Source organism: Ursus americanus, chromosome X (genome assembly GCF_024610735.1).
Source record: "Ursus americanus isolate L20-20 chromosome X, mUrsAme1.1.p, whole genome shotgun sequence".
NCBI lineage: Eukaryota > Metazoa > Chordata > Mammalia > Carnivora > Ursidae > Ursus > Ursus americanus.
Genome location: NC_142164.1, coordinates 4,848,829 through 4,875,071, shown reverse-complemented (window position 1 = coordinate 4,875,071; position 26,243 = coordinate 4,848,829). Strand labels below are relative to the sequence as shown.

At 49.5% G+C, this 26,243-nt stretch overlaps 1 protein-coding gene across 3 annotated transcripts; it reads right to left on the bottom strand.

Moving 5' to 3' along the window:
• Positions 1-386: 386 nt before the first annotated feature.
• On the bottom strand, positions 387-23,179 carry IDS (iduronate 2-sulfatase). 3 transcript variants are annotated; one of them, XM_045788808.2, is made up of 9 exons: positions 22,933-23,178; positions 22,379-22,515; positions 21,557-21,734; positions 18,590-18,678; positions 16,817-17,017; positions 14,878-15,048; positions 10,650-10,776; positions 8,333-8,506; positions 387-5,071 (listed from the first exon to the last, which is right to left on the bottom strand). In XM_045788808.2, exons 1-9 carry the CDS (start codon positions 23,027-23,029, stop codon positions 4,599-4,601), a joined length of 1,647 nt encoding a protein of 548 aa, XP_045644764.1. In that variant the 5' UTR covers positions 23,030-23,178; the 3' UTR covers positions 387-4,598. The 3 variants fall into 3 exon arrangements, with proteins under 3 accessions (XP_045644764.1, XP_045644772.1, XP_045644780.1); XM_045788816.2 differs by lacking the exon at positions 16,817-17,017 and having other exon boundaries at positions 22,933-23,179; XM_045788824.2 differs by lacking the exons at positions 21,557-21,734; positions 22,379-22,515 and having other exon boundaries at positions 22,933-23,179.
• Positions 23,180-26,243: the final 3,064 nt, after the last annotated feature.

Below are 26,243 nucleotides of genomic sequence, written 5' to 3'. Positions count from 1 at the left end.
ACCGAGTGGGCCACCCAGGTGCCTCGCTAATGTTATTTTAGATCACAGAAGGAGGATACAGGATTGGATGTGACAGATTTCATCTATGCAAAGACAGAAATGTCCTTACGTGTGTATACGTATGTGGGCAGGAAAAAGAGCAGGGAGAAATGCAAGAATGTCACAATGCCTGGATTCTGGAGGGCGCTCTTCTTTTCATCCCTACCATTTTCCACATCTTCCACATTTTATACAATGAGCATATAGGACTCTGATAATGGGTAAGAGATGAGGTAGATGAAGTATAAAACTGAACCAAAAAACTGGAAAGGGAAAATGAGTATTTATTCAATTCCCAGATTGGGAAGGGTCTCCATGTTTAACAGGAAAAAAAAAATCAGACAGGAAAAGAGCCATTTGTTTATTTTAAGAAGTGAAACCCATAACCAAAATTTAAAGGGAAATTCACACAACTGGAAATACAAACACCCAACAATTTTACAAAGAGAACAATGATCAAGGTCACTGAAAAGCAGAGAGTTACAGGGTCAAACGGATACCACTTTCACCTATTGTCATTAGGGGTGGGGGCTTTTTGGTTTTATGGTTTTTATTATTTGTATGCTTGTTTGCTTTATTTTTAGTTTTACTACCCTAAAGTAGCAGGAGAGTGGGGAGAGGGGCCAAATAGAGAAGGTTCTGACAATTTGGCACTGAGACACAAGCCTAAGAGAGTAACTTGAAATACATAAAAACATTGTATTCACAAAGTTGTTCATCACAGCATTACTTACAATACCGAAAATTTGGAAATAAGCTGAATTTTCAATCATTGAAAGAAGGTTAAGTTAATTATGAAAAGCTACAAAATAAAATATATTACTGCCAGTATAAAGTATCTTTGCAGAAATCTGTAGTAACCACATATAATATTTAGTGAGAAAAAGAAGAATATAAAACTATAAGATAAAACACATAGGATGATCACAGCAATGTAAAAAATTCATAGCCCAAAGAAGGCAAGATATTAAGTGACCACCGTGGGGCAAAACACTGATGCATTTTCTTGCCTTTTACTACATTTCTGTTTTCCAGTTTTTCTATAATTAAACACTTTAACTTTGTGCTCAGAAAAAGATACCTTTTTTCAAAGTGGCCACAAGACTCTTTAGCAATGTTCCTGTTCATTTCACACCACGACACAGTCTAAAGTCACAGACTGCCAGCCTCTTGGAGATGGAGGGGGCGGGGGAGTGAATGTGAGGCATGGTCATGAATGGAAGGGGAAGGGGACAAGCTAGGGTGGGCTGGGAGGCAGGGATCGGCAAGGGAGAGTCAGGGACCAGTGTGCACACTGGTCGGCCAAGGAAAGGGGCTTTGTGGAGCCAGGGAAGACTCTGACTGCTCAGCGAAGGTCTGTGTGGACCCCGTAGTAGGCACTGGCGGTGTTCGCAGAGGGCGGGGTCAAAGAGGGAGTTCAGGAAGACACGTGGATTCTTCTGGAGCAAGGGAGGAAAGAGGAGGGGGGGTAAGCTACGTGGGAAGGAAGTGAGAGGGCTGGTGATGGTGATGGCACTAGTCGTGGGGGAGGAGAGCACCAAGGGCCAGAGGGCGCTCCCGGTGCCGCGCTTCAACCGAACAGCCTTGGCGTGCCTCCAGAAAAGCCTCTGTATGCAAACACGGGGTGGACAATCGAGGGATCTGCCAACCGCTGGGTGGACCCGGCTCACGTTCAGAGTTAGGGCCACTCCGTTCCACTTTCCACCACGATGGAAAGGTTCTAGATCTGTGCTCTCCAATATGGCAGCCGCCAGCCACATCGGGCTGATGAGCACTTGAAATACGGCAAGCCTGAGATTCTGCTTTGGAAATGTCTGTTTCATTTCAATTCATTCAAATAGTCACGTGTGCCCAGTGACCACCGGACGCACACACCTAGGGGCGGTGATTCTCAGGGGAGCAGCGTCATTTGTAGGAAACGCATTCTGAGGCCCCACCGCGGCCGCGATGACGCAGCAGCTCTGGGCGCCGGGCCCGCTCGGGGAGTTTTAGCAAGCCCTCAGGTGGTTCTGATGCACTCTCCTGTTTGTGAGCCACTGAAACGGCCACTCAAACTTTCTGGGCTCGCTCGTCCTGGTTTCATCTGAGCTGTATGCAAGAACCCTGCTCAAGCGAAATGGGGCTTTCTACAAACGAAGTGATTGCAGGGCCATGAAGAAAACGCGTCCAGCTCAGCAGGACGAGAAAGGCTGTGCGGAGCCACAGAGATGTGCTCACTCTAGGCAGAGTCAGGATAAGGAATGTGGTCAGCTTTGCCGTCTGAAAACCAGAAAGTGGCTGCTCATCCCAACGTGTGTGGGAGACGTGCAAAAGGAAAGAAAATGTGGCTCTACGCTGGGTTCAGTGTCAAAAACAGTAAACACCCATAACCTGTGAGACGATGTGGAAGAATGTGCCACTGAGCGTGAAATGCAACCTCTGCTTCTAACAGGAGAGAGACTGTAAAGGGAGGCCGAGAGAAACCAAAAGCGACGGAGAGCTGAAGCACTCTGACACTGTGTCCTCGCATAGAAGAGATGAGACGGAAGCACTTCCAGGACAGACAGATTGATGCACAAAAGCACCCCATGCAGACCCAGCCCCGGATGTGGCTTTGGTCACATGGGTGAATTACTGCCAAAATGACGGCTGCACCCCTGATGTATCTGTCACTTCACTCTTCTCTCTGGTGCAGGTCACCTTTCAACTTCAGCAAGAGCAGAAGTGGGAGATTTTTGATACTACAACTGTGCTTCAAGAAATAAAGCAAGAAAAAATGATGAAGTGTGCACACCGTGGCCAACGAGAGCAACAAATGGATGTGAAGTAAAAGCCCGTGTTAAAACTTATCATTATAACTGGGGAGTAGGAGATAAAGCTAAATACACAGAAAATATGTCACAAGGAATTTACAGACTAGATTGTAAAAATCTTAGTGGAAGTGATGAGAGTGATAACGAGGATGAGGAAGGAGAAATAAAAGGCCCAGGGAACCCATCTACTAGTAAAGCTGAGGCTTCTAGAAGAAAGATGAGCCTCAGGATCCGGAGAGATGAATAGGGCCCTTCGCTCTTCAGCTAGAAACTGCTGTTGCCAGGACACTAAGTCACTTAATCACTTCGAAGATCATTGTGTTACCATATACGCGTCTGTTGTAGGCTAATTAATAAAATAAACTGTCTGAAATTACTAATTTGAAGTCATCTTTTACTATAATATCTTGCCTTTTTTGTTACAATTTAATACACTTAAGTAACAACCTAATTTGCGGAAGAATTTTCTTTCACGAGCATTTACCTTTAACCACTGAAGCACTTGTAAAGAGAATTACTAGAAATTACCCACTTTGATACAGGACTATGTAAGATGTTTATTTAGAATGTGGTTACTCCTCTGATGACTACTGATAACTGATCGCTTCCACATGTTATACATATGAGTTTTGACCATCCCATCCTTTTTAAGATGATGTAGGCTAAAGCTTATTATAACTACCACCTGCCTTTCTGGTTGCTTTCATATTTAGGGAATACAGAACTATATTCTGGGCGATTAGAAATTACCTAATATTATCCTAAATGAAGTTTCCACAATTCACAAAATAATTCAGAATCTAATAAAATCAGAGTTGTTTCTTTAATTGGCAATTAAAGGTAGAATATTTCCTGCCTCCTGGATAAGTGGATACCTGCAACCAACCATTCCTGAAGAAGGAGAACACTAAGAGTTTTGAGTGACTCAATTCATGGATACAGTCATGCCTTTAAATGTTTTCCACTGTGAATAACAGTGCCTTTCAATAGGTGATCTTTGAGGTCAAGGGTCATATTACTTGCTAACAAATCATTATTTGGGCCAGAAGTTCCTGAACATTTCTAACTGAATTTCCCAAATATCTCCTGCCTCTCGTTGACTGACAATTATTTATTATTTGATGTAGAAATTCCACATTAATCACTTCATGCGTATTTTGTCTTTGGATTTTAAAAATTTGCAATCTTATTAACAAAAGTTAAAGATAAGACTTTAAGGCCTTAGCATCTAGCATTATTATTTAACTTCACATTTTACAAACCTGAAACCTGAAATATTCACATAATATTTTGAATATATTGGACTAAATACATTATTAAATTATAAACAAAAGAACCAGGGACTTCGTGTGAAACCTAATATAACATATGGTTACTTTTTGAAATGTACTAAATTCCAGAGATAATTACAGTATTTCTTAAGTATAGTGTTATGTTTGGTTATTCCGGTCTTGATGGCTAAAAGCATGACAATTTTCAGTTGCTCCCTTTACACTTATTCACTCAATAAAGAAGCTGTGATTATCCAAAAAAATAAAGAATGGTTCAGTCCGATTACCACATAGAAATTAATAAAGACTCAAATTAATAAAGAATCAAAAGGCTGGGCTATTACATAACCTTAAGTCAAACTGTTGATGCATGCTTTGACTGCCTACCCCTCGGGTTGCTTCCAATATTATGGGTGATCACCAAATAAGCAGCCCTAACTCCTCCCCAGCTGGAAGGGAGTATGTGATACCTGCCCTCCTCGCTAGCTGGAAGGAGTCATGGCATCAGTGATCGGAGGAGGTCTCTGCCCTGGGAGTCATTATACATGTTGTGGTCCTGCAAAGGGTCAGAATCAACAAAATACAGTTCCCCTGCATGGACATCAGAAAAGTTAGCCAGAAATTCATGGGGATTGAAGTCAACCCATACAGTGTACCGATAGTCTATTGTGCGTATGGAATAGCCCATGATCTTTATATCTTTTAAGCTTGGCTTGTCAGAATTCCACTGGGGAGAATCTGCAGGCCGGGGGTACTGGCTATAGGCAATAGATTCACGGGGATTACCACGAAGGGACGGGTCATCTTCCAGGTCCTGGAATCGGAAATGCTTCACAAGGCTCTGGCCTTCTCGGCACAGCTCGACATGAAATGAGGGAACAGGACAGCGAGGTGGCACGTGCAGTCCCGCAAGTCCCACGAGCGTCGGGGAGAGAGAGAGAAGTTCCACGAGGTCCATGACTTGCCGGCCTGAAACGGGAAGTGATCCAGCTGAATGGATGACTTTACAGAAGTCTGCACAGCAAACAAGATGAAGAAGGGCACACGTATGGGCTCCACAGGTTGTCTTTTGTCCTTTTGCATTTATTTTGGGCCCACGAGTTTAGGAACGACACCAACTTGGCACCTCACCCCACTGGAGGATGCAAAATGAAGGTGCCCACAGCCAGTTGGCACTTGTCAAAACCATGTGAATTTTGGAACCACCAGTGTAATCTGATTCAGGCAAGGATCACCAACAGAAGCCCAAACCATTGGGTAAAAATCTGTTAGGAGACAGGCTATTCAGAGCCTCAGTAGCACCACCCTGCAGATCACTCCCTCCTGGATGTCAGCACATCCCCGTTAGACTGTGGCAGACTATAAACAGCATCACATCTGCCATCCTAACCACTCTGTAGTACCCCGTTCAGTAGCATTAAAAACATCCACACTGTTGTGCAGCCGTCCCCACCGTCCATGTCCAGAACGTGTCTCATCTTCCTGAACTGTAATCTGTCCTCACTGAACACTCCCTTCCCATCTCCTCCTCCCCCCAGCCCCTGGCACCCACTATGCTACTTCCTGTCTCTATGAACTGGACTCCTTGTGGGACCTTGTGTAAGTGCAATTACACGGTATTTGTCCCTTTAGGACTGCTTCTTTCACTGAGCACAATGGCCTCAAGGTTCCCCCATGTTGTAGCAGGTGTCAGAATGTGCTGCCTTTTTTAAGGCTGAGTAATCTGCCACTACGCAGAGAGACAACATGTGGCTTCTCCATTCATCCGGCAACGGACACAGGTTGCTTCCATCTTCTGGCTATTGTGAAGGATGCTCTGAACATTCATGTACAAGTCTTTGCTTGAATGCCTACATTTAATTCTGTGGGATACCTACCTAGGAGTGGAACTACGGAGTCACACAGTAACTCTACAGGTAACTTTGTGAGGAACTGCTAGGCCATTTTACCTCCCCACCAGCAATGTGAGGGCTCCACTTTCTCCACGCCATGCCAGTGCTGCAGGTTTCTATTTATTTTGAGAATGGGTATGAAAAGACATCTCACGGTGGTTGATCCATCTTCAAAGTCTCAATCCTATACTTTACATTGATTCCTGTTAAAACTGATGTGGGCTTTGTGCCATCATTCTGGCCTTTCTGGATCTTTAAGAGTTTGCTTTATACAGCCCAACTGTATTTCCTACACGTTTGATAAGTAAAAGAAAAAGAAAAAAAGTAAAGCTTAAAAAAGATACTTTCTACAATGGCAAGACCTGGTTGACATGAGCACCTTCAGCAGGTGATCGAATCTGGCACCACTAACAATGGTGAAGGCCACCATAAAGTGCCCACACTGTGACACGATGGGAGCACACAACCTCACGTATAGTGCACGTGTCAAAAATGTTTACCCTGAATCTAGTCATGAGGAAGCCATGAGACAAATCCAGACTATGGGGTGCTGCCCAAGACAGCTACCTGGAATGCTTATAAAAAGATGAGGTCAGGGAGAAATGGGGGGCCAGATCACATCAGGCCTTGCTGGCCATTGAAAGGGCTTTCCCTCAGTGAGACAGGAGCATAGGAGGCTCCAGAGCAGGGCTGTGACACCACCTGACTTGGGTTTTAATGGGATCATTTTTGGCTACTGTTAGGAGGAGGAACTCCAGGGGACTCAGGGCACAAGCAGGAGGACTTCAGGAAACTTGCAGGGACACAGCAGGACATATGGCGGTGTGATCCAAGGTGGCAGCATGAGGCAGTGACAAGCAGTGTGGCCACACTGAATGGAGAGCGACAGGCTTGTGGACAGACTACGTATCACATATGGAGGACGGGAGACAGGCAGGGTCGGGAGGATGTCACAATTTTTTGGCCTGAGTGAACACGGCCATTCCCTGAGAGGGGAAAGAGGGTCAAAAGAAAGGCTCACAGTGAAAGGCCAGAAGCCCAACTCAGACATGTTAGACTGGCCAAGTGGAACAGGCTGTCGGAAATCCCAATCCAAAGTTCAGGGAAGAGACAGAGGCTAAAGATGAAAGTGGAGAATAAACTGGGAACAGTGAAGTTACCTGAATTCATGACTTGCTGAACACCTCCCCAAAAGTTTCAAAAACATTCTCAACCCGTCAGACTTCTCCAAGCAAGCAGAGGGCTATAATCATGCCCTGATGGTTTAAGCTTTTTATCAGTGACTTGAAAGAAGACTTGAAAAAATGAATTGAAAGAGCAAGCATGCAGCACACAAAAATCAAATAGAGAAAATAAAATTGGGCTATATGCAGCAAATTTGGAAAGACCCAGAAAGGCCAGAATGATGGGCCAGAACGACAACAACAACAAAAAACCAGAAATCAATATAAAGGGCAAGATTTAGATGTTAAATAGATTTAGATGGATTGAATGCAGAAGTCCAGAAAGAGGGCAACCTGGTTTCACAGAGTTCATGTTTTCAAAAGTATTCTAACTCTAACTCGTACACAACTCATCTCTGTGCTGAGCAGATCAACTAAGGAAAGAACTGACCAAGAACCTACACAGGTCGCCCCATGTGGCAGCAAGGGGTATCTTGTTCCAGGGACATTTCTGGAAATGTTTTCTCAAAGTGGAGCTTTGGGGAAGGCAGAGACCGGGAAGGCAGAGACCAGAGTCTACCACTGTGAAGGAACTGCAGACCTGGGGGATTCAGCCTAGAGAAGAGAGGTATCGGTGTCGTTTTCAAGGCTGGGATGGACTGGCACGTGGAAGTCAAAGTAAACTTGCCCTTCACTGCTGGGGAGAGCAGGAGCAGAGTCGCCTGGCAGACTTTATAGAGCCAGTGGCTCACTAGACTACTGAGCCGCCAGGGTGGCAAATGCCTCCCTCACGAAGGGCTGCTTCCCTGCCAGAAGGACACAGGTAATGGAGTTCCGCTCATCAGTCCGGGTGCAGCCCCTGCCCTGCCAGAGTCTGCTGCCCCCTTCCTCCGAGCTTTGGAGCACGTGGTTGCCAGCGCCACGACAGTCCCCCTCATCCTGGGGATGCCACCTACTCCTTTGTTCCCTCCCATCTTCCAGGCTCCTGGCGGACCGGGGCCATACTTGTTGGCGCTGGCCCTGCAACTCCTCCCTGACCCATAGGTACTCAGGAATGCCAACCCTGGACAGGAAGACTGACCAGATAAGCCCTGGGCTATGAATCAGTGAGGTCCTTTGCATATGAAGTAGAGGGAGTTTACCATCAAGCAATACCACTTCAGCATATTTTATACCTGGCTCCATCCGTTCCAAGACAGAATCAAAAGGGTCGATGTAAGGGAAAAGCTTCTCGCCTGCCTCTGGAAGCGGAGCTGTCCTCCCGGGAACATAGAACATCAAGGGCACACGAGTAGTGACATCAAAATTGCTGTATTTGGCCCATTCTCCATGTTCACCTAGAGCCCACCCTGGTTCATAAAAAGCACAGAATAACAGAAAACAAATAATGACATCACAGCTTGTTCATTTTAGATACCATTTCATTCCCTGTTGTAAAAACCAGAGGAAGCGAAAACTCATCACATAGAAGAAATTCCTCTGTAATTACCACAAAAAAAGGTGATTTTCCCTAAATACTACTTTATTATGAAGTCAGACATTTGTCTTGAATGAGGAAACCTCTAAAAGGAAAAGGACATACTAAATTCCCAAATAAAACTATCTTCTTTTAGCAAGCAACTAACACACCCAGCTTGGGCCCTGAGCGCCCCCTCCACACGCCTCCCCTCCTGAGAGGGGCTCCTCCTGCCTGGGCAGGGATGCTGCTCGATCCTGCACTGCTTTCTCTGGACACAAGGCCCACCGGTTCCGCTTTCCACTTGATGGTGTGCACCACCAAACCATGAGCTGTGACGCAGCCACAATCACTCACAGTTTAAAAAGGCAAGGATATCTTGTTCAATTTTTAAAATACACCACAGACAAAAAAAACCCAAAAAACAAAACAAAACAAAACAAAACAAAAAAACAAGAACTTGATTCCAGACCCTTAACCTTCCTGAAAAACACAACCCTCTTAACCCTGACTGAAAACCTTCCTTGCAAAAGATAGCTTGAACACTCGAGCTGGAAATTTCCAACGTTGCATTTGAGTACCCTTGTTGATATAAAAAATATAAAAGACCAAGATTGAACATTGAGATTTCATGTTACAAAATAACCAAAGCCATATAAAGCGGCCATGTATGGATTCGAGAGGCTTTTGTGGTTCGGAGGTAGGCAGTCTCAGGAGGGTCATTTGAGAAGAGCCATTTGTAATCACTGCAGCTGCCTCAGAGCAAAGAGAGCTTCTGAGTGGGCCTTGCCTTCTCCATGGGCGCAGCGGATTGTGTTAGCACTGGAAGAGGAAACTGTGCACTGACAAGAGGGGTCAGAAGTGGATGGCAAACCATTAGGGAGACAGAGAAACGTTATGATAGCTCCGTATATAACAAAATAATGTGGGTCTTTACAAGGCTTAAGGTAGGCCCATGAGAAATCACAAGAACTGTCCATGACATTAAGTGGAAAAAGAAACTAGGGGACAAAACAGTTTATAAGCACAATCGATCCTGCCTTGTTCCGTGACTATATATTACGCATGCACACACGCACATGCACCAGAGCCACCTATATGTGCACAACCAAAGGCTGGCAAATGGACCCCAGGTCTGTCAGCACCAGTTCGGCCCAGGCAGGTGGGATAACGGGGCAGGGTGCTCTGGCCTTACATTATATGCTCTATATGCTTTTTTCTTTTTACAATGACTATATGTTGATATCGTCCCGTTGCATAGTTCATGATACCAAAGAACTGTTTTCCTGTTTCTAAGTATGATAATGGTAGTATGGTTATACTTTAAAAGAGCTAAATTTTTCAGAAACCTGAACAACCTGGGATTTGCTTCAAAAGTATCTGGGGGTAGGGGAGGGGTGAGGATGAGACAAACAAGTTGTTCGGAGTGGGTAACTGGGGAGCAGGGTGATGGGGACTGGGGGTTTTTGTTTATCCTCTATTTTTGGACCTGTTAAAAATTTTCAAATTAAGAAGAATCTTTTTAAATAAATTGTTTCCATTTTTGGAAAAAGTGGGAAACTGCCTTAAAAGAGATAAAGCATTGCAAGCCCCAGGCTCTTGGCAGAGAGAATATGGGGACTGGGGGTGGAGGAGTGAAGTCAGGTCTGGGGGCCTTGTTGGGCCATGCCAGGATTGTTCTGGATCCTCCTAAGAAAAATTAAAAGTTCTCCAACCCTCTAGATTGGAAGCATGGGTTAGAAGAGCTCCCCACACAAATGGAGGGTACATGCTGAGTTCATCAAGAAAAAAAGGTTGCTACAATGTCCCCACCCAAGCATCCAAGATGTTCCTCGGACCCAAAAGAGGCCCCGCCTCTACGGAGAGAGGTCCTAGGACTAACAGGCCATCATAAAAGCACCCCAAGACCCCAGACTTGAGGCTCTGCTGATTCCCAAAAGAGAACATGTCTGTGCTTAATGCAGTCTAGAAAAGCACATTTCCCAGAGAAGTCCAGATGCTCTGAGTGACTCCCCAGGGCACTGGAAAATGCTTACCATGATCTGAGACAAATGCGATGATGGTGCTGTTGGCCAGCTGGAGATCATCCAAAGCACTCAAAAGGTGGCCAACCTGCGTATCCAAATACGAAATGGAGGCAAAGTAGCTCTGGCGGATTTTCCGCTGCACGTGAAAGGAGGAGGAGAGTGAGTGCGACTTGAACCATAGTGTTGCACACACAGACTGCTGTCACCTGAGTGCTCCTCCACGGATGCCCCTGACTCCCTCAGCCAAAACATAAACCACATTTCCCCAACATCTGTGTTCCTGGGCCCACACACTCCTGGCGAAATCCGGGGTTCACAGCAGATCCAAAAGGAATATTCTTTTCTAAGCAAATCAGATTTCACTTTAGGCCATGGGTCATAGTGGACGGATGTGCCACTTACGGTCCCTTTCTGTGTCCTTCACCTATTCTTATGGGTCACAGGAGGTGACCATGTAAACCAAAACGCATCCCCCAGTCACTCCAAACTCTGCTGAGGGTGGTGCCAAAGACCCCATGAAGCTCAATTCCTTACCCAAGGACTAGAAACCGGGGGCTTATAACAAGAGAAATGTACTGTCTCCAGATTCTAGAGGCCAGAGGCTGAGATGCAGGGGTCGGCACAGCCACGCTCTCTCCTAGGGCTCTGACGGAGGGGCTTGTCTCATGCAGCCGCTGACGGTGGCCAGCAGCCTTGGTGTTCCTGGGCTTGTGGCCATGTCACCCCAATCTCTCCCTCCATCCCCACATGGCCTTCTTCCTGGGTGTGTCTGTCTCCTCTTCGTACAGGGACACCCATCATACGACTCTAGTATGACCTCATCTTTACTAATGACATCTGCAATGACCCTAGTTCCAAACGAGGCCCTATTCTCAGGTACTGGGGGTCAGGACTTTAGGTTTTCGAGGAACACAACTGAGCCCATAACAATGGCCATGGGTGGGTCTTTCCTCTGACTATTTTTTAACCCAGCAGGACAACAACTGCTTGTCCTCACAGACTGTGGCTGTCATGTGAGGCTCACACCTAATGACCTCCAAGCAGGCAGGCAGAAGAGGAATGCAGGCACCCAGGCTGGAGGCCAAGGGAGGCACTAAGGCGATTCCAGGCAAGCCGATGCAGAACTGTGCTGCACACGAGTGACAATCTGACAACAGCCCAGAGCTCCTGCCGGGGGCTCGAGATGAATGGCGCTAGATCAGGGCTGGGCACATAGGAGGAACTCGACAGACACTTGTTGAGTGAACAAATCGAACCCAGAATCACTGCTGTGGTCCTGAAAGACATGCCGATGGAGCAAGAGGGGAGTGCGGGTCTGGGAGGAATGCAGGGAGATCCAGTAGCAGTGCGGGCAGTAGAGGGGGCGGGAGGGGAAGGACACGAGGACTCCCAGGCTGACTCCAGGTTTCTTGTTCAGATGGCGGCACCATTCGATGGCATGGGGAGCACAAAAAGAAGAGGAGGGGGAGGAAGGAGAAGAGAAAGAGTGGGAGTGGCAGCATGGCCCCATGGGGCCTAGGAAGCAGAGGTCTCCACGGGCACTGGCATGGCAATGACCCTCACAGGCAAGTGGACAGACATGTCTGAAACAGGAGCAAGACTGGGACAGGAGGGGAGAAGGGGCAGAAAGGTTCCAGTGGGGGCCCTGGGGCTGACCCAGTGGAGCGCAGACACAGAAAGAGGGGTCTCCTGTGTGGAGGGGGGCAGAGGCCCAGGCGGACCAGCAAGGGGGCCTAGGTGGAGGACGTGTCCAGGAGGAGTGGCGCCGGCCCACAGTGAGAAAGCAGCAGGGACTTTGGGAAGGTTAGAACCCACAAGGATGAATTTTATTTGCCAAGGAGGTCAGTGCTGACCTAGGTGAGAGTGCTGAGTGGGCTGGGGAGGCAGGAGGCTGGGCAGAAATGAATGAAGAAGGGACGCGAAGGCCACATTTCACTCCTTCTCCCTTGAAGGGCAAGTGAAGGCATGGTATCATCTGCTGAGAGATGGTGAGGAGGCGTGTAAAGGACAGGAGGACAGCAGCAGGGGTTCAGAGCAGCCGCACGGGGCAAGAGAGTCCTGAGCAGAGAGTCCTCGTGGATGGCACTGGGGCTGGAGGCTGGGCCTCTGTGTCTCCACCTCAAGGCTGCACGGACTCAGTCCAGCAGCCTCAGGACTTGGGCTTGAGAGTGGTGGCTGGACCGTCTCGTGATCGGGGCACAAGTGTACCGAGGGGCTGGCAAGAACAGTAAGCCATCTGCCCAGGAGTGAAGCCTAGGGGGAGAGAAGTCCCCATTCACAATCCCCAGGATGCATGTGGGGAATGAACATGTGGAGTGAAGGAGCTGTGAGAAGAGGAGACTGTGGTCAGGGTGGTGACAGAGGAGGAACCAGCCTGGGAGGTGACACACCCCCGAGGGTGGGCCCTGAGGTCACTGGCTCTCATGGAGCAGAGCGAGAGAGCTGGAGGCTGAAGAGGGCAGAACTGGGAGGCTCAAGAGTGCAGGGAGATGCGGTCTGGGCGCAGATGCTCAAAGCTGCCAGAGAGCAGTGAGCAGGGCCCAAGTTCAAGGTGAATATGGGGCAGGGAGCAGCACACAAGCATACCAGGGAGGTCCTCCGGGCAGCGACAGCACCAGTAGGCAGGGATGTAGTGGGGAGGATGGCATCTGAAGGAGCCCTCACATGTGGCCGGCACTGTCCTAGATGCTTTTGCAGGCTCGCTGTGCTCCCTGCTGGAAACCTTTCTCCACCTCGTCTCCGTTTTACAGATAAGGTAACTGAGGCTCAGAGAGGTAAAGGGACTTGCCAGGGGCTGTGCAGCTGGGATGGGGGAGAACGGGAATTCGAACCTGGGCTGTTTAGAATTGACGAGACAAACCACAAGGCTCTGGCATTCTGTGTCTCCGGGGCGGGGGCTGGAGAAGGAATTCGGGCTCCTCTTGGCACCGACTGTGTGATCTGCGGCAAGTCACACCTCCCTGCCTGTAGTTTCCCACCCTGGATGACAGGGAGGGCACATACCTCACTCAGTTGCCATGGGGACCAGGGCAGATGGCACACAGGAAACACTGAGCACCCTTCCTGGGACACAGTCCACTTTAAAGGGACATTTTAAGTGGCCGTCACGAACAAGGCATGCGGTTGCAGCCTCAGAGATGCCATTCGAGCAACGTTGCTCTCAGAACCCCTGTGACGGGAAGTCAGGGATGGAGCCACGTGACGAAGCCGCTCCTTTCCAAACTCCCACCACCACCAGGTGAACCTCGGGAGTCTGATGGACACAAGGGGCGCACACCCCTCACCACCCGAACCCTCACTGTCCAAACAGCTTTGAATAGCAAGAGATGCCTGGATATTTTGTTTTGTTTTGAACTATACCCTATGGTAGTATTTTCAGGCTTCTGTGTGCATCGGAATTGCCGGGGGTGCTTTTGCAAATGCCAGTTCTCAGGCCCACCTCCAGATCCCAATTCCCTAAGTCTGAGTGGGGCCAGGACTCTGTGATTCCAACAAGCCCTCATGGGGATTCTGACGCAGGTGGTCCAGGAAGCACCCTTTAAAACCACTGCCCTCTACCTTCCACTGCACGCTACCTATTGGAGTATTCACACAGTGACGGAAGGGCAAGGCTGCATGTGGAATATTCCAGAAGGAGCACCAGTCGGCATGTTTTCTGCACTCCAGGGAGAGGGTGACTGATGAGTCAGCTGAGGAGTCTAACTCTGTGGCTACTCCACCACCACAAGATGGCAAAGGGACATCAGATGTTGCAGCTGGATGGCGCTGGCCATGTTGGCACCCCAGCTCCCTCTGTATCAAGAGTGACGGGTGCCTCTGCAGGCTTTCCCACAGAGGGGCCGTGCAAGTGCCAGCAAACCAAACATTCAGGGCTGCAGAGGAGCTGCCCACCATCCTACAGCTGATGAACTGTCACGTGGATTAAACGGTAGCCCCCATGAGTTCGTGATGGGTTGTCCAGGCCTCCTCTCTACCCCGGTGCCCACATCCAGTCAATCACCAAATCTCCAGATGCCCCCCTTCTTTGCAAGTGGAGACACGGCTTGGGAGATGATATCCACCCAGTACTTCCCGTATCCTAAATTCCTCCAGACCACCCCCCAGCCCCAGCACCTCGCAAGATATCTACCACAGAGAAGATTCTGAGTAAGACATGATGGGTGGGGTGGTGTCTATTGAGAAAAGTAGACATCATGCCATAAGTGCCCAGTAATTTCCCCAAATATGTCCTTGGTACCTGAAAATCCACAGGAATTGGGCCATAGGGCACACTGAGGTTTAAGGCCTGGACGTCCTCCCGCTGCCTGATGTCCATCCAGGGGTTGTAGGCCACGGGAGGGAGGCCAGCAGGGACCTGGGGGTCAGGAGCCAGGGTGATGTTCTCCAAGGGATACAGCTTCTGAAACTCCTTGGGGGAAAAGCACACAAAGACACCAGGTTGTCATTCTTCTGGCAAAGGCACAAGGCTGGAACTCTCCAGGTCTTTCTATTGCCTTTTCTCTCAGCCTGGGATGCGTTCACACGGTGGCTCACTGACACTCCCCAGGTACTTCCCCCTACCTGAAGGTCAGGCCTAAGGTCACTCTCACAAGATGCCCGTGGTAATGAAATCATGCCACTTGTTTTCTATAAACTGAGCAGCAACAGCTTTTTTTCATACAAATCAACGTATTCCTATTCCTCCTATTCCCCCAACTTCCTACCTCCCCTTCAGCTGGAAAAGGGGTGCAGGAGTGTTTCCAGTTCCCAAAACCTCCCTCAGGTTTGGCAACTCCCCGGGAGTGCTCACAGAACTTGGCACAGTCCTACCTGCGGCTACCAAACACAATTAGCAAAGGGCAAAGCCACATGGGCAAAGTAGGGAAAATCAGGCACAAGCTTCCAGAATCCTCTCCCAGTGAAGTCACACAGGATGTGCTTAATTCTCCCAGCAATGAGTTGTGTGACAGCGTGTGTGAAATGCTGTTGCCATGGAAGCTCATTAGAGCCTCAGCACCAGGGCTGTTTACTGGGGCTGCCAGCCCAGGCCCCCTCTGCCTGCACATACCAGTGCTACAGACTCCAGGCAGGAGAGCAGGGGTGTGCATAAACAGTGCGAGCACAGTGAGCCACTCCTCACTCGGCGAGCGGTGCAAACTCTCCCAAGATCCAGGTTCCCAGAGGCCAGCCAAAGGCCAACCTTGCAAGCAGGCCTTGCTCAGGAGAGCAGCTAGGCCTACTAGGTGAGCTCCTGCCCGCGTAAGAGGCAGAAGTGAGTCTCACTCCATCAAAGGGGACAGATCCAGCTAGGAAGGAGAGATCTCCTGGGCCAATCAAAGCATCAAAGAGCACGCCTTTGACTCTCTACTCCCATCACAAATGAGGGTCATTCTTTACAAAGTCAAAAGAATGGGCTGCTCAGGCCCAGGGAAGACGCAACACGGAAAAACTGGAAAAGATTTTTAAAAAGAAGAGACTATAAGGGGCGCCTGGGTGGCACAGTCGTTAAGCATCTGCCTTCGGCTCAGGGCGTGATCCTGGCGTTATGGGATCAAGCCCCACATCGGGCTTCTCTGCTAGGAGCCTGCTTCTTCCACTCCCACTCCCCCTGCTTGTGTTCCCTCTCTCGCTGGCTGTCTCTCTCTCTCTCTCTCTCTCTCAAATAAATAAATAAAATCTTTAAAAAAAAAAAAAAGAAGAAACTATAAGCTCTAAATGATGGACAGGTGAGCACAGCATTCAAGGTTGCAACAAGCAACGCAGTGTCCTGTGTGGAAGGGGTCTGACGTGCCAGGCTCAGGGGGAATGCCAATCACTGAAGAGGGTTTCACAGTCCTTGGAATTCTGCCCCAAGGACTGTCCCTTACTGCAGGCATTGGCGGCCAGCTCTGACTGACTTCTCTATGTTGATATTACCGTCCAACTCAACACGTGCTCCCTGAGTTCAAGGAAAAGAAACAAAACCCTCCAGTGGGGAGGGAGGAAGCCAAGCATCTCCAACAAGATTCTTACATGCCCTTAAGTCTACTTCTTAGCCTTGACCTCTGAATCCCATCTTCACACCAAGTACAGTAGCGCCACTGGGCATCCCCGGTGACCAGGGATGGCAGGACATGGCCCCACTACACCAACCCCTCCTTCAACAAATGACAGAACTGTCACAGAGGTGTGGGGTCAGCCCCTGGGCAGCTCTTCACCTTGGGGTATCTGAAGGGGATGTGCGGCTTATGATACCCAACAGCCAGGAAGAAAGGGTGGGCCGATGTTTTCGTCTTTTCCAACAAGCGTATGGCTTGCTCAGTGCTCTGTTTGTCAGGCAAGGTGCCCTCTGGCACATCCGCCACATCCACGGGGCAAAGCAGGTTGGCATGGAGTTCTCCATCTGGCCCCCTACATGTCTTTCAAGACAAAACATATCAAGTCAGCTCTTTAAATGCAAGAAAGAGAAGTCAGGAAGGTTCCATTTGGATCAGATTTAACATTCACAGTAGCAGCCCCCTAAGTCCACTTCACGTGCACTGGCCGGGCACACACAAAGGAGAACTAAGACAGGGAAGCACCTCCTCTTCTCCAGGCAGGGGCCAGAAATCCACCGGCACTTAGCTTCTTGCTGTTAATCTTCCATCTCCAGGTCGTAATTAATTAAAGGAAACCCATGGAAACTAATGATCAAAACAAATCTGTCTCCAGCTCAATAATTAAAAAAAATAAGCCAATTAAAAAATGGGCAAAGGACTTGAATAGATCTCTCTCCAGACAAGACAGATAAATGGCCAACAAGCACATGTAAAGATGCTTCGTGTCATTATTCATCATAGAAATGCCAATCAAAACCACAATGAGATACTGCCCCACACGTGCTAGGATGGCTAGAAGTTTTAGAACTGGACAATGAAAAGTGCTGCCGAGGATGGGAAGAAACTGGAACCCTCATACATGGCCACTGGGGGTGTGAAATGGTGCAGTTGCCGTGGAAAACACTCTGGTGGTTCCTCAAACAGTTTACATAACCCAGCAATTCCACATCTAGGGAGACACCAAGGAAGTTGAAAACCTAAGTCCACACTAATACTTGACCTACCAATTCTACCCAAGAGAACAGAAAACTTAAGCCACACAAAAATCTGTATGTGAATGTTTGTAGCAGTACTGTTGGTAGTAGCCACAGACTGGAAACAACCCAAGTGTCCATCAACTGATGAAAGGATAAATAAAATGTGTTATACCCATACAATAGAATACTATTTGGCTATAAAATGTAACGAAGTTTGGGGGCGCCTGGGTGGCACAGCGGTTAAGCGTCTGCCTTCGGCTCAGGGCGTGATCCCAGCATTCTGGGATCGAGCCCCACATCAGGCTCTTCCGCTATGAGCCTGCTTCTTCCTCTCCCACTCCCCCTGCTTGTGTTCCCTCTCTCGCTGGCTGTCTCTCTCTCTGTCGAATAAATAAATAAAATCTTTAAAAACAAGAAAAAAAAATGTAATGAAGTTTGGGGCACCTGGCTGGCTCAGTCGGTAGAGCATGCGACTCTTCATCTCAAGGTTGGGGGTTTGAGCCCCACATTGGGTGTAGAGATTACTTAATAAAATCTTTAAAAAGAAGGTAATGAAATTCTGGGGTGCCTGGGTGGCTCAATCGGTGAAGCGTCTGCCTTTGGCTCAGGGCATGATTCCAGGCTCCTGGGATTGAGCCCCACATCAGGCTCCCTGCTGAGCAGGAAGCCTGCTTCTCCCTCTCCCTCTGCCTGCCACTCCCCCTGCTTGTATTCTCTCTCTGTGTCAAATAAATAAAATCTTTAAAAAAAGATCCCCACACCTGTCTCTGTCAAGTCATGATCACAGACAAAACCCACAAACTTCACTGTATGACCAGCTTGAAAGAACGTGCGGTATACCAACAGTTACCCTTAATCCTGCTAGACAGGAAAAAAGTAGTTCCTCTTCAGAACAGTACCCTTTTCACATCCTTACCTTGGTGTTTTCATACTTTTCAGAGGAGGGATGGTAAGGTGGAATAGACCAGCTATATGGAGAATCATCGCTATAATTGGAAGATATTCCTTAGGGGGGAAAAAAGAAAGTCATTAAATAAAACCCGAAGGGTCCTTCAATACCCTCCCCACTCCAAATTAAAACTTTGTAGACAACTACAGAAGCATCATCTCCCTTCTTTGGGACTTGTTTCCTCATCTATAAAATCAAGAGCTCAGGCAGATGGTAAGAAGTCCCCATTAAAGCCAACTTTCTAGGTTTCTATTTGAGTACTAAGCATGTGACCTCCCGTGCTTTAAGCCCTGGCAATTCATGCTAGGCTCTGAGGAAGAAACCCAAAAGGGTAGGATCGGCCAGCCAGCTACCGCAATGCAACCCTGCAGAGCCCTTGCTGGAGCCTCTCCTCCACCCTACAAAGAGAAGCAGGGGCAGCAGCACCACCATGGGCTGGGTGTGGAAGGGGAGGCTCAGGGAAGGTCAGTGCCTTGTCTGATACCAACCACATATTAGATGAATGAGCTGGGACTCAAACCCAGGCCTTAGGACCCCAGGTTCAGTGCTCATGCATGAAGCAGAAACCCACCCCAAGCTCAACAATCTACTTGGGAAGAGAAAAGAACAGTGAAACTATGGAAAGATGGCCAGCCGTCTAGAGAGTAGAAGGGCTGTGTGAGTCGGGGAGCCACAGAGGTGATGGGTCAAGTGAGGGTGGGCAGTAAGGGCTGTGAGGAGTCAGTGAAGCTTGTGTGGGATCCGAAGGGAAGTGTCGCCTCAGGGGATGAGACAGGAGGAGCGGAGAGGGTAGTGTGGGTAGAACCACAGGAGAAAGAGCGTCACCAGTATCATGACTGTCGGGGCAAGACCAGGCGAGGTGGGACTGGAGGGAAAGGGGGCAGTGGGTGGAGGGCTTATCATAAACACAGAAAGCACAGTGGAAAGAGCAGAAGAGGCCAACAGACCCAGGCTCACATGTCAGCACCACCCCTTACTACCCACACAACCTTGGGCAAGCTACTTGACTTCTGTAAGCCTCGAGTTCCTCCTCATGAAATGACGATGACCATAAAAGCCACCCCGCCTGCTGCTGAGGAGAGGACTGCGAGAGCGGCCAGCACAGGAACTGGCACAGACCTGGCAGTTGATCGATGGTAGCTGCTGTTTTCCTTGAACAGGTCCCTGCCTCACAGACAAGGCCGTGAGAACAGAGGCCCAGCTGAAAAACGTGTTTCCACAAGGACTGCAAGCAAAGCTCTCGTTCTCTGGCTAAGACATGCTGCTTATTATTGCATGTACCCTCCCGTAGGAATTGAAGTCATACAGGCGGGTGGTGTCTGGTCTCCTCCCAGTGAGGAAGGACACATGGCTCGGGGTGCATACTGCTTGCTGTTAAGGAGCAGAAGCTTCTGCTTCATGATTCCAGGCTAATCTAATAATCAGCACCACTCGGGCCCTCCTTCGCCTCCCTTCCTGAAGCGCAACCTTCCCTCTGCTCTACTTCCTCTTCTCCCCCAACTTGTCTCTCCCCTCCTTGCTGTGCTCAGGCAAGGGCCATCAGGATGTTAAGCGCCAACTGTGGAAAAGTTCTGATGGTGGGCTTTGGGCAACACATGATTCCTACAGATTCACTTCCCAAAACTGGGCCCGACTTAGCCCAGCCAAATGTTATCCTCAACCTGGACTGGCCAGCTGGGTTCCAGAAGGCTGCTGAGCCTGCCAGTGTCACCAGCGAGCAAAGGGAAAGCTACTGAAAATGTGCAAGTCATCATCCTCAGCAATAAGCACTACTGTCTTATAAAGTGGGCTTTCAACCCACTTTCACACCCTTGAACTACTGGAACTAGGACACTACCCTGGGAGGTAATCAAAGCAGCTATGACTCATTTGCCAGAGAAGGAATCTGAGGCTCAGAGAGGAAGAACGGTTTGCCCAGGGTCAACTGCACAGCTAAGAAGTGGCAGAGCTGGGACTGGGACTGGAACCCGGGAGCCTGGATCCTTGGTGCCATTGCCCATCGGTTCCCTCTGCAGAGACGTTCATCCCAGCAGTACGTGTGACAATAGAGACCTGAAATCAACTTGAGACTAAAGTACAGTGGATTTGTATGTGAGATGACTGTGCTGTTGTTAAAAATGACATGCATGAAGGGCAGCCATATGGGGAAAATCTTGTTTAAAACATTCACAACATAAAACTGAATACACGGGAAAACCTCAAATCAGAAAAAGAATATGCCTGGAATAAGGGAACATCAAACTTCAGCCCTCCTCAGTGTGGTGCAATTACAAGTAATTCTTACCCTTTAGTTTATACTTTCCTTCCCTCCCTCCCCCGCCAACTTTTTGTCAAATAATCATGCGTTACTTCAATAAGTTTTAAAAGTTTTAAAGTTTGTGTTTCGGCATTCTCATTCTGGCATTAAAAAGGGCCAGTTTATCAAGCCATGTTGGAAGTCAGCACTGGTGGCCCCTGGCACCCTTCAGGCCTTGAGCCCCAGCTTACACTCTTCTTGCTGACCTAACTCACAGACAATGGGCAGCCCCGCCAAAGTGCTGCCTCTTCACTGGCAAATTCTCATAGCCACCCTGGTCTCCCTTTACTGACAGGGATCCCGGGGCACAGAGGGTCAGTCAGGTGCGGAGCTGGGCTCATACCCAACACTGCCACCTCCCCAGCCAGTGCCCTTCCTTCTGGCTAAGAAGCCGTAGGAACCAAAGGGCACCATGACTAGTAGCTGAAAGAAAAAAAGCCCTACTACCCTTTTTCACTTCGGGTAAGAATATAAAGCTAAAGTGAGAAGTAGCATTTTGTACAAAGACAGCAGTGACTAAGGAGGTGTCCACCCAGCCCAAACAGGTCTCTGCAAAGACAGCCCCAGCCCCCAGAGGGGGATTCCAGCTCTTGGGCACAAAACACAAAAGAACCCAGATTTCGGACAGCAAACAGTACCAGGGTGAAAGACTTTTCCAACCGACATGGTCACGTAGCCATTCTCCTTGAAGTACTGGGGGATGGTAGAGAAGTTTCCAGCATGTACCCTCCAGTAGGAATTGAAGTCATACAGGCGGGTGGTGTCTGGTCTCCTCCCAGTGAGGAAGGACACACGGCTCGGGGCGCATACTGCTTGCTGTTAGGGAGCAGAAGCAGAGGGAAATGTCCTCAGAGGCAACAGAGTCTGGATGCTAAAAGGTAACCAGGCAACCTCAAGAGTCCTCAGCAAAACAGCTTGGCAGCTGAGTCATGCAGATCAAAGCCAACCAGTGGGATAAGGGCCTCACGCAGACACTAGGAATAAGACTTCCCACAAAGAGGCAGGAAAGGACTCAGACTCTCAAACGAGCAGATGCTTGTGTCCTGTGTGATGGCGTCTCACAGGTGCACAGAGCAGGCAAGGGTCTTAAGGGCAACCCCATGAGTGCCACCATGGCAAGCTGCATAGTGCCTGCCCAAGGTCGGTTAGCAGACCTGAGAGTGGCATTCTGAAACACCCCTTCCTTCTTAGCACCAGGCAATCCCCTTTGGGGAAGAAAGCTGGGCAGGACCATCCTGAGCACGTTAGGGTCAAGGGACAACCTCTGCCCAAGCTTGAAGGCACAAGCTTCCTTGCCAGTACACAACCAGGTTTTCTCTGCCGTCATTTTCCAGACTGTGTTTCCCTCTAATAAAGAGATGCCAGGCACAATCAGTGCCATCGAACCACAGCTGAAAGGACCCCATCCCCCAACCCACTGCACAAAGCACACATCCACACCTAGAGGTCCCGAGACATACCTGGGCAAAGGCATTCTGGAAGAGGAGGCTGTGGGAAGCCAGTTGGTCAATGTTTGGGGACCTTATGAGCTTGTCCCCGTAACAGCCCAGGGAAGGGCGTAGGTCATCCACGATGATTAGAAGGACATTCAGAGGTGCTGTTCAGGAGGGAGGTGCTTCAGTGAGATCACCTGCACTGACAACGAACCCCCTACCCATGGTTGGTGCTAGGGTACTGAGTGGCCCTAGGCTGGCCCCTGCAACCTGGACACCCCAGCCAACCAAGCCAGGGAGGGTGGGAGTGGGTGCACAGAAGCCCCAGTCCTGGGTGGCAGAATTAGGCTCTGGGCATGGCCTCGAGGCTGGATGAGGGAGGGAGGGAAGGACAGAGGAAAGGAAAAAAGAATTTAGGGAGGGGGAAAGGATGGATGAGGGGGGAAGAAAGGGTAGTGGGAGGGAAGAAAGAAAGGATGGATGTTAGAAGGAATAGTAGGCGGGACAGAGACAGAAAGTTAAGAATGGATGTAGGCGCTGAAGGAGGTAAGAGCCCGCAATAGCGAGGACCAGGGCTGTACCTGTGGTCGAGTTGCTGGGCGCTGCAGACTCAAGAGAGGCGCAGACCGAGGCCAGGACCAAGCCAAGCCAAAGTAGACACCAGCCTGCCGGCGGCATTTCTGCCCCGGCGCAGCCACTCCGGGGCGATGGTGACAGGCTGCGGAGGACGGGCCGGCCGCACGCCCCGCGTCGCCGCCGCCGCCGTCTGTGCGAAGCGGCCGCGGCCGGCCCCACAGGCCCGGGCACGGGGGCCCCCGAATGCTAGTGCGCCTGCGTGCCTCGTACCCGCCCCGCCCCCTCGGGGGCGGGGCCTGGTAGCTCGCGAGGCCCCTGCGTGTGATCCCGGCCACAGGGGGCGGGGCCGGGGTTCGAGCGCAGAGCCGGCGGGCGTTGCCCAGCTGACCCGCCAGCCCGCGGGCAACTACCTCGTTGGGGAGCTACCGAGAATCTTTCCAGGTTGTTGCCAAAGATTTGCGATGCAACCACTGTCCTTAACCAGCAGTTTTCTGCCTCTTTGCCTTTGCTCGTGTTCTGCCTTCCACCTGGAAGCCCTTCCCTTCACCATAGAAGTCACACTTCCTCGCAGACCAGCCCAAATGCCATTCTCCGATGCAGCCCTTCCTCCATCTTAAAGGCCCCCCCCTTTTTATGCATTTCAATAAGTACTTGTTAAGTACCGCAGATATGTATAGCAGGTACTGTTGGTGGCTTGGGAATTCTAAGTCCCTGCCCTGGTGGAACTTGGAGACAACAAATAACCAAATAAAGAATGGCAGTGGGCATGCCCCGTCTGGACAAAAATAAGGCAAGATGGAGTTGCCGTTACCGTCTGTAGGGTGGCCAGGCAAAGCCTCACTAGTAAAGTGACATTTGAACAAAAACTTGAAGGAGGTGAGGGAGCAAGCCACACGAATGTCTGCAAGAAGGGTGCTCTAGGCAGAGCAAGCAGCCATTGTGGAGAGCCTGCGTGATGGTGTTAGGGGACAGCACAGAGGCTGGCGTGGTTGGCAGAGTACTGGAGATGGGGAAGGCATCCTAACTCCTTCCATGGCAAGAATCGTTCACTGTCTGCCTGGGGCCGAAGGTTGAGAAGGACATCACAGTCCCTCTCTACCCCGGTCTCTGACTCACCCCCCCCACCTCCCAGGGAAATTACCTAACACAATGCCAGGCAGATTGCAGATCAATCTCTCTCTCTCTCTCACTCTCTCTCTCTCTTTTTTTTTTTTTTTTTTGCATGCAGGAATACATAAATACTAGTATTGTTATCGGGGGCTTCCTATAACCCAGGCAACATTCTCATTTTCTCCTCGCAGTAACACCGTGAGCAAGATGCTACTACTATCATTCCTATTTTGTAGATCCAGAAATTAAAACTGAAAGAGGCTAAATCACATAACCAAGGACACACAGCCAGGAAGTGGAGGAGCAGGGTGGTTCCTTCCTCAGGAGGGAGCCAGAGCCTGCTCAGCGAGTGCAGCCTGCTGCCAGTTGCTGCCCCACCTGCTTTGCTGTTTCCTCGGGCGCCAGCGTGGGTGGCTGTTCACAGTGGAGCCTGGGAAGCCACACTGCAGCGTCTGCCTGTGCTCCCCAGACCAGAGCATGCCGAGTTCCTCAGGGTGGGCCAGGGCCAGCTCCAGCCAAGGACCCAAGCTATCAGGCCTCAGCGGGCACCTCAGCTGTCCTTCCTCATCCTGACACTTTCCTTGTGTTAGTGGCTGCTCAGGGTCCTGCACTTTCCCTCCAAAGTATGGCCTTAATGTTTCAGGAAACTCTGAGCCTGGTGTCACCAAAGACTCCAGTGCATGTTTAGAAAATTTCTCTTACCCTTATTTCCTCTTTACTCGGCATCTGTAATACTTTCTCATAGCAACAGATGTCTCCTGTGAGCTTGTGATCTGAGGACCTCATTGTACTAGACTTGTCTTTATCAAAAAGCCATTAATAAAAAATTATTCAATAAACCCCAGGGTTAACCAAAGAAGGGAATGAGGCAAGTCACACACAGTTCCTGCCTCCAAAAATGTCTGTTCTTTTGTGGACCTCTTTCAAGCTGGGAAACATTTCCTGAGCCACCCCATCTAGGCCTGTGGGTGTGGGGTGGGGATATATGAGGAATAAGGAGGCAGACTGGTCCTTGCCGGCTCCCCACCCTCCACCCCAAGGACTGCACAATCTGTGGGGAGGAGGACAGCAGCATAACCAGATCACTGTCACACAGGTGGACTTCTGATTTGTCAGAAAGAAAAGTTTCTCCAGAGGAAGCAGAAGATAAGTTCATCCACCCCAACGTCGATTCAAGCACCCTCCAAAGTACTGCTGAGGTGTTGGAGTACATCAAGAAGGGGCAGCTGGAAAGCCTGTTCCGTTGAACAGCTGGGCCTCTAGTGGCAGATATGAGGGGCCAGATATGGGGTGTATGATGCATTTGAGATGGAGGCTCATCTGTATCTCTCTGGGAGAGTTTAGATTTGAATAAGGGTGAACAGCTAGCATTCACGGACAGCTGTGGTGGACACACCGAAGGTGACCGCCAAGGAGTCACGCCCTTGTATAATCCCCTCCCTTTGGGTGTGGGCAGAACCTGAGCTTCTAACCAATAGAATATGGAGAAGGTGAGAGAGTATTTCACATCCGTGACTACATTCTGATGTATGTATGAGTCCATCTTGCTAGCACACACAAGAGACTTCTCCTGCTGGTCTTGGAAAAGCCATACCGTAACTGCCCCTGGAGAGGGCCACATGGCAGGGAACTTTGGAGGGCCTTTGTGACCCGAGGGGGGCCTTCAGCCACAGCCAGTAGGAAGCTGAGAACGTGGTCCTAGAACCACAAAGAAATGGATTCGGCCAACAACCACATGAGCCTGACAGAAGACTCTGAACTCCAGAAGGGAATGTAGCCAGGGCATGCGATGGCAACACAGTTGTGGGCAGAAAGGATGGCCTCGCTGTCCTCAATCTAGCTATGGCCATAATCAAAGACAAGATGGAGGGAAAAGGGGATGTCTTTCATGTTCCAACAAAGCCCAGGAGGCCACAGACACAGCTGAGATTGAACTTACAGGGCAACCGGAGAGGCTTGGAGGAGGAAATGCAGAAGTAGAGGGAAACACGATGCAGAAGACATGAAAGCAAAAGCTGAAGACTCACTCACAAAGTCCCATGTAAGGAAAACACAGCAGATATTTTTTTCCCAAGTACTTACTTAACATACCCCAACAGACCAAAATGTGAAACACGCTCCTAAATAGCAAGGCCGTTCACACAGTGGCTTCAGCTCACTGAGAAGCTCTTAAGGGAGTAACCTGGTTTCCCTAAAAGTGAAAATA